Source organism: Brachyhypopomus gauderio, chromosome 1 (assembly GCF_052324685.1).
Source record: "Brachyhypopomus gauderio isolate BG-103 chromosome 1, BGAUD_0.2, whole genome shotgun sequence".
In the NCBI taxonomy this organism is placed as follows: Eukaryota; Metazoa; Chordata; class Actinopteri; order Gymnotiformes; family Hypopomidae; genus Brachyhypopomus; species Brachyhypopomus gauderio.
Window position 1 is genome coordinate 33,638,821 of NC_135211.1, and position 17,813 is coordinate 33,656,633.

The 17,813-nt window shown below is 47.2% G+C and overlaps 1 protein-coding gene across 3 annotated transcripts in view; it reads left to right on the plus strand.

The window, feature by feature from the left end:
• Positions 1-17,813, plus strand: part of LOC143518300 (uncharacterized) — a 98,474-nt gene that overhangs the window by 60,043 nt on the left and 20,618 nt on the right. For all 3 annotated transcript variants that reach the window (XR_013132158.1, XM_077010748.1, XM_077010753.1), the window contains 15 exons: positions 2,417-2,455; positions 3,917-3,961; positions 4,082-4,117; positions 4,351-4,395; positions 6,033-6,086; positions 6,302-6,355; positions 7,300-7,389; positions 9,584-9,625; positions 10,229-10,306; positions 10,589-10,624; positions 10,748-10,801; positions 11,158-11,211; positions 12,788-12,829; positions 17,379-17,483; positions 17,683-17,736. Coding sequence is in view for 2 of the 3 variants with exons in the window: in XM_077010748.1 (XP_076866863.1) it covers positions 2,417-2,455; positions 3,917-3,961; positions 4,082-4,117; positions 4,351-4,395; positions 6,033-6,086; positions 6,302-6,355; positions 7,300-7,389; positions 9,584-9,625; positions 10,229-10,306; positions 10,589-10,624; positions 10,748-10,801; positions 11,158-11,211; positions 12,788-12,829; positions 17,379-17,483; positions 17,683-17,736 (828 nt within the window). In the remaining variant the exon portion in view is untranslated. The remainder of the gene's footprint in view (positions 1-2,416; positions 2,456-3,916; positions 3,962-4,081; positions 4,118-4,350; positions 4,396-6,032; positions 6,087-6,301; positions 6,356-7,299; positions 7,390-9,583; positions 9,626-10,228; positions 10,307-10,588; positions 10,625-10,747; positions 10,802-11,157; positions 11,212-12,787; positions 12,830-17,378; positions 17,484-17,682; positions 17,737-17,813) is intronic.

Here is a 17,813-nt window from a genome sequence, read left to right on the forward strand (position 1 = left end):
GGAGTAACCTTGCAACCTCGCTGTAGCTGGCGTCCAGGCCCGGTGTTGTCTCATTTGTCTGAATTATAGCAGCATGCTTCGTGTTTGCTGTGCTTCGCACCATTCATAGCTCTCTCAATACCCAATCCCCGACCCTCATTACAAGGCATTTGAGAAGTGCGCCAGTAGAGAAGTTGCGTTCTTGGCACTGACTTGCATCCGAGAGCCACTCTGCTGTATATAGCATGTGATGGCCAGAAAATGTGTTTTGATTTTGACAGTATATTACACCAACTCTCCCAGGGCCCCCAGCATTTGGATCGCTGCTCTCGGCTTCCTTAAACCTCCGCTGATTTCTGATTAGCCATTGGGAGGCGTGTCCTTCCACTGGGATGGCACCCCCCTCCCCTCAACCCCCTTTTCCCCAGACGAAAAACGTGTTGAGGATAACAGGGAGTTGCAGAGAGAGAGAGAGAGAGAGAGAGAGAGAGAGAGAGAGAGAGAGAGAGAGAGAGGATCCTTCATCTCCAGGGCCGCCCGGAGAGCCATGCTGCCTCATGACCTCGCTACTTTAAATGCCATGAGACGTGGATTAACGCTGAACTCTGAACTCCCGAGGCGTCAGAGATAGACGGCCGCAAGGGGGGGCAAGACTCACTTATCTGTCGCTTTCCCAGCCTTGACACTTCGCCACGGCTCCTGAAGGTGCGACATTAGCCTGTAATTGATTAAGGGCGAAGCTGTTAGAGGCTGTTGCCATTGCCACCCCACAGGGTTCTGCTGTGTTGGACTCACAATGCTGGACACCTGCACAAAAGTCCAGCTGCATGGCCACAGTGACATGGGTGCTGTTCTGTCTCTGAACACGGTGCCCCTACAGTTAACAAAAAGCTTATGAACTCTGAATAACCTGGATATCTGAAACATCCCGAAAATGCAGTTTTCTCAAAGTTACACTTATAAAACAAACAATGCAGTCACTTATGGACAAATCTCAACAACCTATATTTAGTTATGTTCTAGCTTATTGGCAGTGACTTCAACCAAACCTGAGGAACTGAGGTCAGAGCCTAGCCAATGGACCAGAGTATGTCGGTACTAACAGCGCCCCTTGTGGTGAACTCTCTCCATCGTTGACTAACTCCTGTGTTTTGGATTATTGTCATGTTGCATATGGCCTCTTTTCAGTCTAAGATGGCAGACAGACACCCTGACATTCTGCTGTAGAATTTCCTCGTACGGCTCTGAGTTCATTGTTGAGCGAGATTCATCCAGGCAGAGCAACCTCATACCATTATATTCCCTTGATCCTGCTTCACGCTTGGGGTGAGGTTTTCACTTTTGCTGCTGTGCAGCGTTTGATGTTTAGTGTCACCAAACGTGAGGTTTTGTACATGTAGCCGACAGTTCGACTTTTGTCTTATGTGGACTTTAGCAGCGAACAGTTCTTAGGATTACTACATATTGGGCTACACACCACACATACAGATACAAGTGCCTTCATACGCACATCCTTATAATTCTCACTAGGAAATATTCTAGCAAAGAAGCCAAATTTCTCCCACTTGCAAACTCGGCGGGAGACTTTTAGAAACCTCCTTCCTGTTTTATCAACCTCACCTTTTATTTTATTTCAATGTCCTCTTCCACAGTCCCTACCAATCAGTCCATATGGTTCAGTATTTTACACATAGTGCCAGCATTCTGCCGCACAGAGGGTGTAGCCAAAATTGTGTTTTGCGGTTTATAAACGGCACTTGGGTCAATTTCGCTTGCAATTTAATTGGAACACCTGACTCCAATTACCCTTTTAAAGAGGTCAGTTCCCTAGAGGTTCACGTTTGTTTTCCACCAGCGACCTTGACAGTCTGCACAATAACTAATAAAGACACAGCAGTGTAAAATGCCATGTGGTTAGACACAGAAATCCAGGGCATTCAAAAAGGGTTCACGAGCTTTATCTTGAGATGACAACCGAGAGCTCAGCTGGAACTGAACCTCTAACAGAGGTTCACCATGTCGGCAGCAAGGCCAACATGGTTTTGGCACCAGACCGTCACCTTCGCAAGGGTTTGCACGGTTCTAAACACGCGTCATGTTTCATGTTCCTGCGTTTGTTTCAAGAGCGCGGGCGCGTTTGCGCATTTAAAGTCTGCAACAAGTAACGTGGCCCATTTTGGATAGTCAAAGAACGGCCCGTCCATTCTGTGCGAATGTCGCTGAGAGACTTGAGTCACATTTCGGCAGGCCAAGCAGGACCGCGATCGCCTTTCCGTCAGAGAGCAGAGACTAGCGTAATTGATCACAGCATTTATTTTATTTTTATTTTTTTTAAAAGAGCCGTTGCATTCAGCGAGCCTGATGTGTCCCTCTCCCCGAGAGAATACCGAGATGATGGTTCTATCGTCTGAGTCGTTTCATCTGTGTTGCCTTACAGGCGACCAGCACGCAAGGACTTGGACACCTCTCTGGACCAGTAGGTTTGATCCTCTGTACTAATACAGTAGGACATACAGTCTGCAAAAACCCCTTAAACACAGTGTGTGGTCTTACTGTCTGATGTCATATGTTTACTAGCATGCATAGCAAGCAATAGTGTCACCAGTTTTTCTCCTTTTCCTGACCATAAACTAGTTAATGGGGGGGGGGGGGCGAAGATTTCTGTCCCGGTGTCCTGAACCGCGAGACGTTTAATGCTCTCATTAAGGAAGAGATAACGGCCAGTGGAGCTTCCAGTATCAGGCAGTAATAGAGGCAGGGAGGAATAACTCAGAGGGGCTCTTCTCACTCTTGGGGCCGTTGTAGCATAACATCAAAAGGCAGATATTCAGGTATAAGAACATATCAGCCAATCAGAAATCATTCTTCTATATTTCCATTTTGTAAACAACAAATAATGGAGCATTTCCGAACTCTGTAGGCAATGCTCATTTATAAACCCTGCCTTCGCTATTTACTGTTGGAGAGATTTTGAAAAATTGGTGAACCTGTCCTTAATTTTTTACAATCAATGTGATTTGTTATGGTGTTTTATTTTGGGTGTGAGGAGGTGCACTAACCTCATTAATGACACTTTTATGTATGTTTACATTATGAAATAGGAAAACTCATCTATATTTGATATCAAAACATTCCTCACTGGGAATAAATTTAGAGAATAGATGTTCCCATAAAATGCAGCAATTGTTAGGATCCTGATATTGTTGTAAATGTTTCCTCCTGTTAGGCATATAAGTGAGCACACAATACACGCATACATTATTTCAGTAATGACATTCAAAACTCAACACTTTCAAGCTGAAGAACTTGCACTGATATTTTCAGGAGAAACGTTGGGGATGAAGAACAGGTTGAGATAACGTCTTTCACGCTACATTTGCACTATGTGGCTATTCTGGGGTTCTGAGTGTGGCTTGGTTCCCACACAGCTTGCCACAGGATCATTTTGGGGTTTAGGTCTAGACTTCACCTTCCCCATTTTAATCATTTGTATTCTTCTTGAGCATCCTGATGCATACCTGTGCATTAGTTGTGCATCACTGTTTAAATAAACACTTCAGCTGGAGACATTCAGTGCTACACTGTCCTGTGAATTAATTTGTATGGTGCATTATTGGGACTTTATTGAATGACGGGGCTTGGTTCTGATGTAAAAATGAATCCCCAAGCTGCAAATGCAAATAACAGTCCTTTCTCCGTGCCAACTCAATAACAAATCTCAACATTACAAATAGCCAGGTCAGTACAAGGCTGGTGTTTATGCAATAATAACACCTTGCTTTAATGTTTACATCATGGGGGCTTCTGTTTATGAACTGGACATGCTGTTCGCAGTTAGAAAATAGAGCCACCTCAACACACACAAAACATCTTTGTTCAAATTCAACGTGTTGCAGACCAATGACTAACCACTGTTCCTGCTCTCTTCTACCACCAGGTTGAAGCAGGAGAGAAGGGTGATAAAGGAGAAAAAGGAGAGCAGGTGAGTGGCGTGAGAAAAAGAGCCGTCCAATCATAGCGTCTCCGTGGGGCAAACGAGCACGATCACCACGTGGGAATCACTCGCTCTGCTCACCATCGTTCCCTCTCCTTTTCTCACCAGGGTGAAAAGGGGATTCAGGGTTCTCCGGGCATCCAGGTACACAAAACCGATTATTATTACGCAAGAGGTGAAGTGCGTACAGCCAGCCACGTAGGGCTGGTTGAGGCGCAGAGCTGTCATCACCTCGATAAACTCAGTCGGCTAAGCGGGCTAGTCTGTGATTTTAGCGATAAACAAACCGCTCTGTTTTCTGGGACTGTCCTCATGTGTCACCGCTGTTGCTGTTTCTTCATCTTCACAACCAATGACCCTTGCCCACCGTTGTAAAGGGAACCGTTGGGTTGCCGGGGCCGACGGGGAATCCAGGTCCACAGGTATGTGTCTCCCTACCTCATTTATGGTTTTCATTTCCTGTTCACTCTCGGAGTGATGAATGGACAAACGCCTCAGCATCATAGTCGTTTGTATATGCCACAGCCCATAAACTATATACCAACACAATTCCTGCTGTTTTGACTCATCACGTTAAAGCAAAACAAAGACTGAGATTAAAGTTCGGAATGTGAAATTATAATAGTGTAAGCATGAAAACCATTTTTAATGTAGTGTCTGTGCAAGTTGTACAAATTAAAATAGCCTTAAGTAAAATCTTTAGTATGTGTTATCATCAGATATGTCTAGACACTGGTGGTTAGGGAACCGGTCTTGTGACCGGAGGGTTGTGGGTTCGATTCCCAGGCCCTAGGCCATGACTGAAGTAGCCTTGAGCAAGGCACTTAACTGTTCCCCTTGCACTGGGCTAGGGTACCACAGTCATCTAGTGATCACTACCGTGCACTTTGTAAGTCGGTCTGGATAAGAGCATCTGCTAAATACCCTAAATGTCATCAGTGCAGAAAGTGGCAGGAACAGTCAGGTGATTGCCATTGTCAAAAAAAACATTGCTGAAGATGGCTTTCTTCGCATCTGAAAGTCTGGTTTGACATCACAACAAATGTGTGTAATGAGTTGATGACCTCATTATGGAAACTAATGACTTTATGGTGTGCTCTGTTGCTTTTTGCTGCCTGGACACTTCCTTGGTTATCATATAAAGAGACTTTTCAAATACAAATGTCAGCAGACAAGTCAATTCTAGATCTTGGAATTGTAGAAAGTGACTAAGTAGTTATTGTCCTTCCAACTTTGGTCCCCTATCAAGGACATACAGTCTTGTTAATGCGAAGCACCAAAACTATTTCAACACTAACAGCAGCCCCTTATGTTGAATTATGTTGCGTGTGAGAGAGAGAGAGAGAAGCCAGGTCAATGAGGTACTTCACAATGGGAAAAAGGCCTGTACTTGCCCTCAAATGAAACTGGGTCATCTCCATTTTAACTCGTAGTCATTATTTAATTTCATCTGTTTGAGGTCACACTTTCATTGCAGTCAGTGACACCTTTGCTTTATCTGCCCTGTTTTGCAACAACGAAACCTTAAAACTGAGAACAAAACGGAAAAATGCTTCTTGCTCTCCCAGTAGAACCGTTAGTCTCAACACTCTGATCTAGAGAGTGTCTTTGGTTTTTTTGTATTTTCGGTGCTTTACAGATTATTGTTGAAGGCCACTCGTTGAAACCATTTCTGCGCTATTTTGAAGAGTCGTGACATGCAACCGGCGTTGAAAAAACCTTTTTTTCATCCTCCTTTTGAGCTCCGGCAACCAGTGGTCAGATCGCCACAATTTTCACAGCTGGGAAGAAATCAAAGGCGCCACGGCAATTCCTCTAAAAGCCTCCTTCCTCTCAGAACGAGCTCGAGCAGAACTGTCAGGCTCCCAGAGCATCGCTTTCAGTGTGCCGCCATTACATTTGACTCCGTAATGAACGAAAGGTCATGGGACGCGCAACAACAGAGCAGCACGGAGGAAGGTTATCGGGAGGAATGTGTAATTGGTTATTCGTCTGCAGACGTATAATGCTAAAAGCACTCCGGTATGGCTAATGGCTTTTCAAACTGTCTCGCTCTCAGGGTAAAGAGGGGCCAGCGGGAGCGGCGGGACTTCTCGGGCTTCCTGGAGATAAGGTAAGAGGATGCGCGTTCATTCTGCTCTCTCGCATCTACACGTTGGCTGTGTAATCAGGATGGTAGCCTGAACAAGTTCACCGTAATGAAGCAGCATCTGGAAGCCCACACGCACACATGTGAAAAATAAAATCACAAGGAAGTTTGACTCGGGGGCCGGACCGCTCCAGGACGAGCTATGATTGACAGACTGCTCGACCTGTTATGATTCGCAGGGCTCGGTCGGAGTTCCGGGAGTGCCTGGGATGCAGGGGCCCAAAGGAGAGAAGGTAGGTACCGACGGCTGGGAGCCGCCTGTTGTCCCTGAGCCTCGAACGCATGCCTGTCTCTAAAAGCTCTGCGTGTTTACATGCATTACATCAAAGGTCAAGATGATCTCAGTAGACCGGATGCTCCACTCAGATGTTCTTATCTGATGAGCACTCAGCCATGTTCTCGCTCTACCTTCTAAGGTGCATTTAGGTTCAATTAGCGTCAGGTGCACTGTGGGTACGTCAGCTTGGCTGACATGGATCGGCCTGATCCGGCCCAGATTGCTTTGCTCATTTTGGAGCAATAAGTTGCTTCCCCGGTTTCTCACGTTTTGTTAAAGGAAGGATTTCAGTTGATTAATTAATTAATCAATTAGTAAGTTGATTTGTGTACAAAATTAGCATTGTGCTCATGCATGTATCAGTTTGTATGACTGTAGTCATTGCAATCATCCAAAAACCAGGTTCATAAAATCTCACAGCAGTGAGCTTTGAAAACTCTGAATGTAGAAACAGAAAAGTATAGTATATAGTATGTCAATTCGAGATTAAAAGGCTTGAGATCACAAAGCTCCACCCTTAGTGGGTCCACGCTCGGGTTGGCCATGCCCTCTCAGCGACTGAGTCTCAGGCCACGCCTCCCGGTTTCTCCTTGTGCTGCTTGTGTGTTTGTTTACCCGTGATTAGACATTCTCATCAGCAGTGTGTGGGCTCACGCACCGACACGCTCTCCTCAGGGCTTCGGGGAGCACCGCGCCTCATAATAGAGTTGGCATTAGCACAAGAGCTTCACAGGCGTGGTGCGCCACGACCAGGTTGCTGTTGGTGGAGCGGGTGTTGCTCAGTCCCAACTCAACATCTGTGGTGTTATGCAAAGAGGTTTGGGGACAGTATGTTTTCTTATACACATTTGTGTGTGTGTGTGTGTGTGTGTGTGTGTGTGTGTGTGTGTGTGTGTGTAGGGTGATGCAGGTGGAGCCCCAGGCCAACAGGGGCCACCAGGACCCAAGGGGGAGCCTGGAGACCCTGGTCTAGGGGCCCTTGGTCAAATGGTAAGTCAAAGCACTGCTCAGGATGCCATTCACGAGAAATGCCACATTTCTTTTCAGTCACTATCAACCATCGCCAACACTTACATGGTCCCAGGAACTCAGAAATTGCCCCATGGAAAAGTACCGTTTTGGCTGGGCATTTAGGAAGCAGTAGATTGAACAAAAATTTTGAAGATACTCCCACACACACACTCAAACACACAGCAGAAGCAGCCATTAAGTGGTCCCCCTACTCCATAGGTGACACTGCCGTTATCTACAGGAAATGCTTTTAGCTTGCTAGCAGTACCCCCTCCACCCCCTACGCCTCCACCCCTCCACCCCCTACACCTCCTCCCCCCACCCCTCCACCCCCTACACCTCCTCCCCCTACGCCTCCACCCCCTACACCTCCTCCCCCCACCCCTCCACCCCCTACACCTCCACCCCCCACCCCTCCACCCTTCGCCCCTCAGGTCTCCTCCATTCTGCAGCTGTCGGCGCAGTTTGAGCGTTATGGATGGCCTCCTGCAGGCGTGGCCGTATCACCGTCCTTCACAGGAGCCTCCAGAGACGCCCGGCTCGCCCGACCGGGCCTGACTGGGATCGGACGGTGTCTCCGCACTCTGTGTTAACCCCCACCACCACCACCCCGTTCCAGGCTGTTCTGTTTGTTCAAATACGGGAGAGATGAGCCGCACTACCTCGGTGGGCGGTGGTGACGGGCTCAGTCGGGTTATCAAAGCTGCGTGCGTGCGTGCGAACAGGTGCACAAGCATGCTGGGTAGTGTGCAAGCTACGCTCCTGGTAATACAATTGAGGTCTATTGATGTCTACTGAATCCATCTTGACACACTATAGCTCATAGTTATTATTCATTAGTGACTCAGAAAGAAATTGAGGGATTCAGACATCCTTTTTCCTAGCAATTTAAAATTTAATTACCAGCAGCGCGTGCAGTCTCTAAATCGGCTAAGTCTTGATACAGCTTTACGACCTCTTTGATGAATCCAAAATCACAGTGGAACTACCTCTTACCTACCACTATATCCGGTAAAGCGCTGCCCTCTGTACGAATCCTCTCCAGCACCCACCATTAGTAAGACATTTATTAGACGTCGCTGGACCAGCTAAACGCAGAGCTAGCTGCCTGCCGTAGCCAGGGAGGTGACGGATGGCCCCTCCGGGTGGCCGTGAAGGTGAGGCAGGACTCCGTGCTGACAGCCAGACGACGGAAACGGTCCCAGCCAGCCAGACTCCGCCACATTCGACCGCGCGGCGCAATTATCCGACGAGCAGACCCGCTCGCCAAGCGCGGGCCGCCCGATGCCGCCTACAGCCTTGCAACATGCTGATCACAGAAATTAATTTCCCATCAGCGGGACACATTAAATGATGCTTACTGTAACTCTTTTTGACAATTAGGGGCTCCTGCTGTCCAACCTGGGAAAATCATGCTTGCACTTCACAGCAGGGGAACTATTAAAAATGTTTGCTCTGAGCTCCATCGGTGCAAGGCGAGAGAGAGAGGGCTGGAAATGTCTGCAGCCTGCGTCGAAGTATAAAGAAAGTTAATAGCCCCATTTTCCACAAGCGCCTGTGCTTGGTGGTGGGTTTTCTCTCTCTCTCTCTCTCTCTCTCTCTCTCTCTCCATTTCTCACTCTTTCATGTTTCTCTAAACCTCTTTCACTCTCTTTCTGTTGTTTTGTCCTTCTAAATCTTTTACTCCCTCACTTTCTTTCTCCTTCACCGTTTCTGTCTCTGTGTTTCTGTCTCTAATTTTTTTCATTCTCTCTCTCTCTCTCTTTCTCTCTCTTTCTTTCTCAAGATGGCCTTATTGGCTTGACATTGGCATGTACAAAATACAATATTGCCAAAGCAGTTTTGATATAACTTTAATAAGTCAAAAACATGTTGGGTTATATTATTGAAATTTGGGATTATGTTTTGCATTTTTTATGTGAAAATGTTGCATAAGCTTTGAAATGTTCACAGTAAAAGAGAAAAGTGCCTCTGTGCCCACCTCCCCTGTCATGTCACCATATCTTTCCTCTCTGGGCAGACATGTCTGTCTCTTTCTGCCCTTTTCAATAGCAGGACTGTGCACACAGTGAGCCTGTACTTGGTTAGGATCTGTCTCTGCCCAGTATCTCTGATGGTCTCTCTCTCTCTCTCGCTCTCCCTCTGATTGTCTGTTTTCTCTGTTCTCTGGCAGGGGGAGGGTGCAGCGGCGGCAAGAGGGTCACGGGGGGCAAAGGTCAGTCCCAACAGCCTCTCTGAGAGTGGACCAGTGATGCTTTAGCTGGCGAGCTTCCAGAATACACCTCGCCCTGCAATATTTCCCCTGTATTCTCCCCATCAACATCCTCGCGGAGACGATCTGAACGTCATTGTCTGCTTCTAATCTGCAGACAGATTAGATCAAGGGCGATTTCTTTGGGCTCCAATTCAGTTTTAGCTATTTTAGCAGAGTGGTAGACTTTAGACTGCCAGCTGTTCAATGGGGAAAATGATTGCTGCAAATGGTCCTACACAGCTTTTCATTTGGTGAACTAATAAAACATGTCATAGCAAATAAATCCTGCAGCCGCCACACAGTGGCCCGTCATGTCTTCTGTCTTGTATCAGGCAACTCCTGCTTGTTTGTACACAAAGGAACCCATTTTAAACAGGCACCCCTGCGTGACGGATTAGGTGAGATGATGTGTACTCCTCCAGAGATGATGGAAGCTCCTCCCTAGAGCATGTTCATTAATCTAGGGATTATGCGAACCTTCTCCGTCCAGGACTGGGGTCTGAGACACTGCACAGCACCCGTTTGGGATTAAGCCGTCATCATTCCTCTCTTCTTTCTCATCAGGGTGAGAGGGGAGTCCCGGGATTACCAGGGGAACCAGGAGAAAAAGGAGATCAGGGTGTGGGACTCACCGGTCCTCCTGTGAGTCATGGTCCAAATGATTCATCTTATTGCTTCTCTGTCATATGCTGACGCCTGCAAACTGGCCATTTGTAGTCGGTAGTACCAAAGATGTGCATTGTGTGACTTTGTGTAGAAAGGAATTTCAGATGATGAATACACAATACAATGACTGGTATAAATATACAGGCGTAGAGAAGAGAGCACCTTTAGAGGAATGGTCTTACAACATATTCTGTTAGGAGTGTGTGGAGAAAGTGTGTGGTTTTTGTATTTATTATATATTTTTTGCTGTATCTTCAGGGCATCATGGGACCAAAGGGTGAGCCTGGAATGGAGGTACTATCCAAAAGACAAAACCTTTATCCACTGTCTTCATTATATCCAACGCAATATTGACAATGATCCATAACAAAGCTAGACACAGTAGAGGAGTGTGGAATGATATCTGTTGTGTCTCAGGGTCTGCGTGGACTCCCGGGTTTACAAGGCCCTCCGGGAATCCCAGGAATCCAGGTGAGGAATCTTTGCTGTGCCCTTCTCTCTCTCTCTCTCTCTCTCTCTCTCTCTCTCTCTCTCTCTCTCTCTCTCTCTCTCTCTCTCTCTCTCCCTCTGTCTCCCCCCCCCCCCCTCTCTCTCTCTCTCTCTCTCAGGCTACGATCCCCAGCATTGAATTTCCTAAATTAAAGTGCATCAATTTTAACTGCACAGGCTGATTTATGAGTTGGTTAAGAAATCCATAAAAATGATTTTGATATGATTTGTGAAAATATCGGTTTGCCTTTCTCTACAAACAGCTTCCACTCTGTAACTGTGGCTTATATGTGTCTGTGAATGTCTTTCCCATTGTGTCCTCTTGTTATTACCTACAGGGGACTCCAGGTCGTGAAGGCAGACCAGGACCTCCAGGACCCCCTGGGGAACCGGTGAGTTTAGTGTGCAAATTCATATGTTTCAGACACCATACTGCGTCTGTAGTCCTGGGTCTGGTCATCCCTGGGATTAAACATTCCCATGTTTAGGCAGCTGAGTGCACACCCTTCCCAGAAATGATTGCATCGGCATGGACGAATTTTTATCCAGCAGACAGGAAAAGGCACCGGCTCCCCTGGGTGCCCGAGGTCTTGGGGAAAGACGGCGCACTGCCGAGTGTTCTGATGGAATATCCGCCCAGGCCAGGTTCCGTGTGGATCTGGAGCAGCCGGCATAGTCTCAGGAAAAGTGGGATTTTGGCGACTGAATCCTGGCATCTTCGTATTTGGCATCTTAGTCATAATGATAAATAATAAGTCAAAAAACGATGTCAGATGGTCGCTGAAATAATAGATGACATTTTCGATGAGGTGAATAGCTCATGATTGGAGACTCCCAGGTGGATTCATTGCTTTCCTAGAGCTTATTAAGATGGAAGAGGTTAAGTTGCTATCCTACAGATTAAAAAAATCTGCACACCCAGAATCATCCTGAACAAACGTGAGAAGCAATTTATGGCACGGCGACCAAACCATGCATGAACAGGAGTTACCAGTGAATGAACTGGGATGATTTAGCATGGTGGGTCATCTGTGTTTTAATGTTAACATTTACTACATATCTCTGCGGTTATTACAATGGTTAGGTTTGGGGAATAGCACGAGTGCCAGTTAAGACTGAGATTAGGGCTGGGATTATTTTGGCAGGATATATAAGAGAACAGTATTCTGGTCGTCTCAGAGTCTCCTGCTATGATCACTGATAAGCGAAGCACGTCAACCACCGCAATGCTGTGGTCAGAGGTGACAGGACTGTGACGGGACTGTGACGGGACTGTGACTGGACTGTGACGGGACTGTGACGGGACTATGACGGGACTGTGACGGGACTATGACGGGACTATGACGGGACTGTGACGGGACTATGACGGGACTGTGACGGGACTGTGACGGGACTGTGACGGGACTATGACGGGACTGTGACGGGACTGTGACGGGACTATGACGGGACTGTGACGGGACTATGACGGGACTATGACGGGACTGTGACGGGACTATGACGGGACTGTGACGGGACTGTGACGGGACTGTGACGGGACTATGACGGGACTGTGACGGGACTATGACGGGACTGTGACGGGACTATGACGGGACTGTGACTGGACTGTGACGGGACTGTGACGGGACTATGACGGGACTGTGACGGGACTGTGACGGGACTATGACGGGACTGTGACGGGACTGTGACGGGACTGTGACGGGACTATGACGGGACTGTGACGGGACTGTGACGGGACTATGACGGGACTGTGACGGGACTATGACGGGACTGTGACGAGACTATGACGGGACTATGACGGGACTGTGACGGGACTGTGACGGGACTGTGACGGGACTGTGACGGGACTATGACGGGACTGTGACGGGACTGTGACGGGACTGTGACGGGACTATGACGGGACTGTGACGGGACTGATGGAAGTGTGCGCAGAGGCACTTGCTAACGCATCATCATGTCTTCTTCTTCCAGACGGCACTGCCGATCGTCGGAGACATGGGCACGTTACTGAAGGTACTTGTCCCTCTTGGCCTCCCAGACTGTGACACAACTGTTTTTAATATCACAGCTGATTTAATATCAACATGCATGCCAAGGTCTAGGTCAACTTTATTGCTCTATAAGAGAAATTAATTGTAACTATATGCTCAGAACATGGGTAATAAAACTGCAATAGGAACATAAGACTATAAACAAAACAATTAAATAAGATAAATTAGAATAATAAAGTAGCATAACATTTATATTTATAAAGTCTGACCTTTGCATTATGCTCATTGCACAGGATATGAGATGTCTTTCCCTTCTCTGTACTGTCTTATTATATTTAGTATATTTTAGTATTTTATTTATCATATTATCTATTAAATTAGTATTATACTACATTCTTAATGACACACACACACACACACACAAGCATACACATGTATATAAAGTGCCCACTCTGTCTTTATCCTTGGAGCTAGAGAGCTAGCGTCCCCTACCAGAGTCCTGGGACCTTCAGGGTCCTGCACAGTATCTCAGCAGTTCCCAGGACTGCACTCTTCTGGGTGGAGATCTAGGATGTTGTCCCTGGGATCTGCTAGAACCAGTTCTGGGCTCACAGCCCCTAGTGCTCACATTACTACGGGATCCACTGTAGCCTTCATCTTCCACATCTTTTCTAGCTCTGTCAGCCCTCAGTATTTCTCAAGCTTTTCATGTTCCTTGGTCCTGATGTTGCTGTCAGATCGCTACATCTATCACAAAAGCCCTCTTCTGTTTCTCCATCACCACAGTGTCCGGTGGGTAGGTCGTTATCATTTTGTCAGTCTGTATCTGAAGTGCCATATGATTCTCGGGCGTGTCCAACCTTGATCTTGGAACTTCTTACCCATTCTCTCAGTCACTTGGTTATGGTGATCCATGTATGCTCCGCCTGCTAGACACTTGCACCCTGCTGTTATGTGCTGGACTGTCTGATTGTTCAGTTTGCTTCTGGGGCTCCTGATTGGTGTGGTAGATCCCAGCCTGTACTGACCAATGGCAGGATTTTCTCCATATTGTCCATAGCTGCCCTCAAGATCTGTTACCATCTTGTTGTACTGTCTCTTTGCTTGCAGTCATCCGACCACACTAATCCAGTCCGAATGCCATTCCGATGTGCTTCCTGTAAAACGCTGGTGAGATGGTCTAGTGAGTCACAGGCATGCTCACGTCTGACATGCGCCTGATGCCATCCATGTAGAGGAGGAGGTTAATGGACGATCCGCTCCACAGCATTGTGGCAGGAACAGGGCATCATTTTGGTTCGTCCTGCTCTTGTTGGTCTCTGGGGTGGTCGTCCACAGCCCCATTGGGTTTCTGATGAAGGCTCTTAGAATCCTTTTATACAGCCACAATCACTGCACAATCTGTGTGGGTCATTGAATCATATACTGGCTTGTCAACCCAGAGAGGGCGCAGGTTGGTCTGTCTGGTGAATATATATCTCACACACACACACACACACACACACACACACACACACACACACGCACACACACAAACACATATATATTTGAGAGAGAGATGTAATGTAGAGGTAGTAAATATTTCACTGTAACACACGAGGTTTGCAAACAAGACATTTCAGACACAGGTCCCTCATCGGCTGCGCAAGCAAAGTTCTTCACAGTTGATGAAGGAGCTCAGGCTCCTCTGGAAACCTTGTTATACTACACTGCAGTTTTTTCCTACCTAGACATCTTTATCCACAGCACACTGCATTTAATAGTCTGGTCTCTTCTGCTCTATTATTATTTATAGGACACAGTCCTGTTGTTATTGGCTTACCATTTTACACGTTATTCTATATAGCTATATCTGATGAATAATAATCATATATAATAATTATATCCACAGCTCGTGTCTGACACTTAACATTGTTTTGAGTTAAAGAGTCACTATAGGTTCTGTCAGGTTTTCACAGGTTACGCTGCTGTTTAATCTCGGACATTCAAATTTCCACACACAGTGCTCAGACAAATGGAAAATTTACATATTTAGAAGTGCATGTAATTTTTTATGACATCCACCAACCGTACTGAAGAAGGTAGAGTCTCTTTCCTTGTAGAGTCTATAACCGACTCTTTTACTTTAACTACATTTCACTACATTGATTTATTCTTTAAACTGAGCTGATCTTTCACAGTATAATGTCCAAGCACAGGTCATTCAAATGCCAAAGTCTTCAAAAAGAAGCAAAAAAGCACCAGTTACAATAAGATATATTAAACGTCAAAATAAAAGCCTCTCAAGGCTCCCAAAGGACGTGTGGAGTACATGCAAGACGCACTGATGAATTTAGCCACCGTGTTTTCATTACATACGCAGAAGAAAAACCTTGCTGATGGTAGGAGCCTTGACAGGTACCGGTGTCTCAAATCTTTAACGCGTTTTGGATCGTTAAGGTCTCTGTCGCAGGCTTCCCCGCGCTCCAGTTCTGGGTGTTTGGTTCATGTCCCGAGAGAGACGCCTTTGTGCGCCTCTTCAAAGAACAAAAAGTTCCAGTGAGCCTGAGAACTCTGTTTTGTCGATTTTTATTTATTTATTTTACTCCTCCGTGAGGTTCGGGCGGGGGGCAATCCGAGGCGGTTCGTGCAAAGTCCTGTTGCGCCTCCCGAAGGAGGCACGGCTGCACTGCAAGCGGATGGAAGCAAACGTGTCGAAAGCCTGGCCCGACCGAGCGGGCGTGCGTTTTGGCGGCCGTCTGGCTGCCATTGTTCCCCCCCGTAACCTCCTCTGTTACGCCTCCTCTGTTACGCCTCCTCTGTTACGGAGTTATTCTGGGGTTCCTTTCTCCAGGCCCGCAGTCACTATGCTGCTTCCTGTTCGCAAAAGCTCCATGGCACGTCAGCAGGGCTTTATTCGGGCGGAGGTGCCCAAACGCCCCCACCAGATCTGCTCTGGCTGGGTATGCCATCGGTTGGCGGCGATTGCATCTTAAAGAACAAAACACAACCCTTGATCACAGCGACCCCTGACCCCCGACCCCACAAAGCACCGCAGAGGTTACATGAGGGAGGGGGCGGGGTTGAGGGGACAAGACACACTGGGTCACATGCACGACTTGACGCAGGCTGGAAATATTTGATGGAAATCTTCTAAGAGGAAGAACCAAAGAATGGATGTGTGTTCTTTCCCATCAGAAGAAAAATGAGCTCAGACACCAAAATAAAGAGACAGAGGGAGAGAGATGGAGGAAGAGAGACAGAGGGAGAGAGATGGAGGAAGAGAGATGGAGGGAGAGTCGGGTTTTGGTGACACTACAGTTTCACAGTATCTGACAGTGAGTGCAACTTTGTTGACATGTGTCAATCTGAAGGATGACTGTGAATTCTTCTGACTGACAGCCTCCTTGGGATTCACTTTAAAGGTTTTTTTTATATACATTTCTTCATTTTTTTTTCTTTTTGCTTTATAATATTCTCCTGCCTTAAACGGAAGCTTCAAGGCACTTAACAAAATTGAACTTTTTATGTCCAAGGCATCTCCTTCTCAGTGTGAAGGCAACCTTTCGAAATGTTTAAGACACATAAAAGTCTCTCTCTCTCTCTCTCTCTCTCTCTCTCTCTCTCTCTCTCTCTCTCTCTCTCTCTCTCTCTCTCTCTCTCTCTCCACAACAGCACCTCCCTAATGACTGATCTGTCATATTTCCATTGCTGTCGCGGTCATGTGCAATTTTGCTAATTGTGAGCGCCTCCGAAGGCGGCTTGCAGCTTCTCTGAGTGCCTGTTCCACCCGCGCCAGCCCCGATGTCTCCTCCGCGGCCTTCGCCTGACGACCTGGCAAACGCCTGCTTCCAAAGTGGCTGCGAAATGTGTGAAATGTCACTGCGACATGCCAACACCGTTCATCCTGTCTCACACTTATCACCCAGAAGCCTTCATTACGTCGCATTATGCGTGCACGACAGCCAGGGCTTACAAGAGCACGTATCCCCCCCCCCCCCCCCGCCAAGGCTGTTTAGGGCTGTTACCGACAGCGGGGCGCTTACCATCCAAAAGAGGGGGGGGTGGGGGTCGTGGTGAGTGCATTAGCCCAGCAAGGTCAGTGCCCGTGCAAACACTGGAGGAAACGGTGACGCGAGGCTAATGCGTGCCATTTCTTCCTGCAGATACGGTCAGGTGGAGGCAGAGGCAGAAACGCTGCTCTGACTGTAGGCTCGTAATTACTTTATTTACAAGAGGTTCTTTCCAGCGGGGACCGTGTAACCATGGGCATGCAGCAGGTCTCTCGGGGGTTAATACACAGCTTATGAATGGGAGAGGGTCAGATGGGTTATAATGTATACACAGCAATGCATAGGAGTTTGGAAATATAAACATAGTGTGGTGGAGGATTGAGGTCTGATGGAAGATCTGATGGAGGTGTGACATTAAAGTAGTAGAACAAGTGACTTCAGAGTGGTTCTCATGCAATGTTTGCAGTATTTTTCACTAGAGCAGGTGTAGTGCTGAAGCTCATGGAGATGCAACTCTGTACGTGTGTGTGTGTGTGTGTGTGTGTGTGTGTGTGTGTGTGTGTGTGTCTGCGTCTGTAGAATGCCTGCAGTTTGTGCCAGACACGAGTACCAGGGCTGCCAGGCCAGAAAGGAGAGAAGGGTTCTCTTGGACTACCTGGACTAGAGGGCATGCAAGGAGAGAAAGTAAGAGACAGACAAGATACACACACACACACACACACACACACACACACACACACACACTCACCCTCGCAACAGACTGACGAGTAACCACGTGCTAGTCCTCTGTTACTGCCTAATAATATATTGAAATGTCACACCTTCCTTGCACTGTGCTGTGTGTGTGTGTGTGTGTGTGTGTGTGTGTGTTCGGGTTTAACAGGGTGATCAGGGACTGAGAGGCCCAGTCGGTAATCCCGGAAAAGAAGGCCCCAAGGTGAATGCCAGCAGTGGGACAGCTGGGTCTGGGGCTGGCTGTCTCACAGACGCTGCTCAGAGCTGATGCTGCTTGTG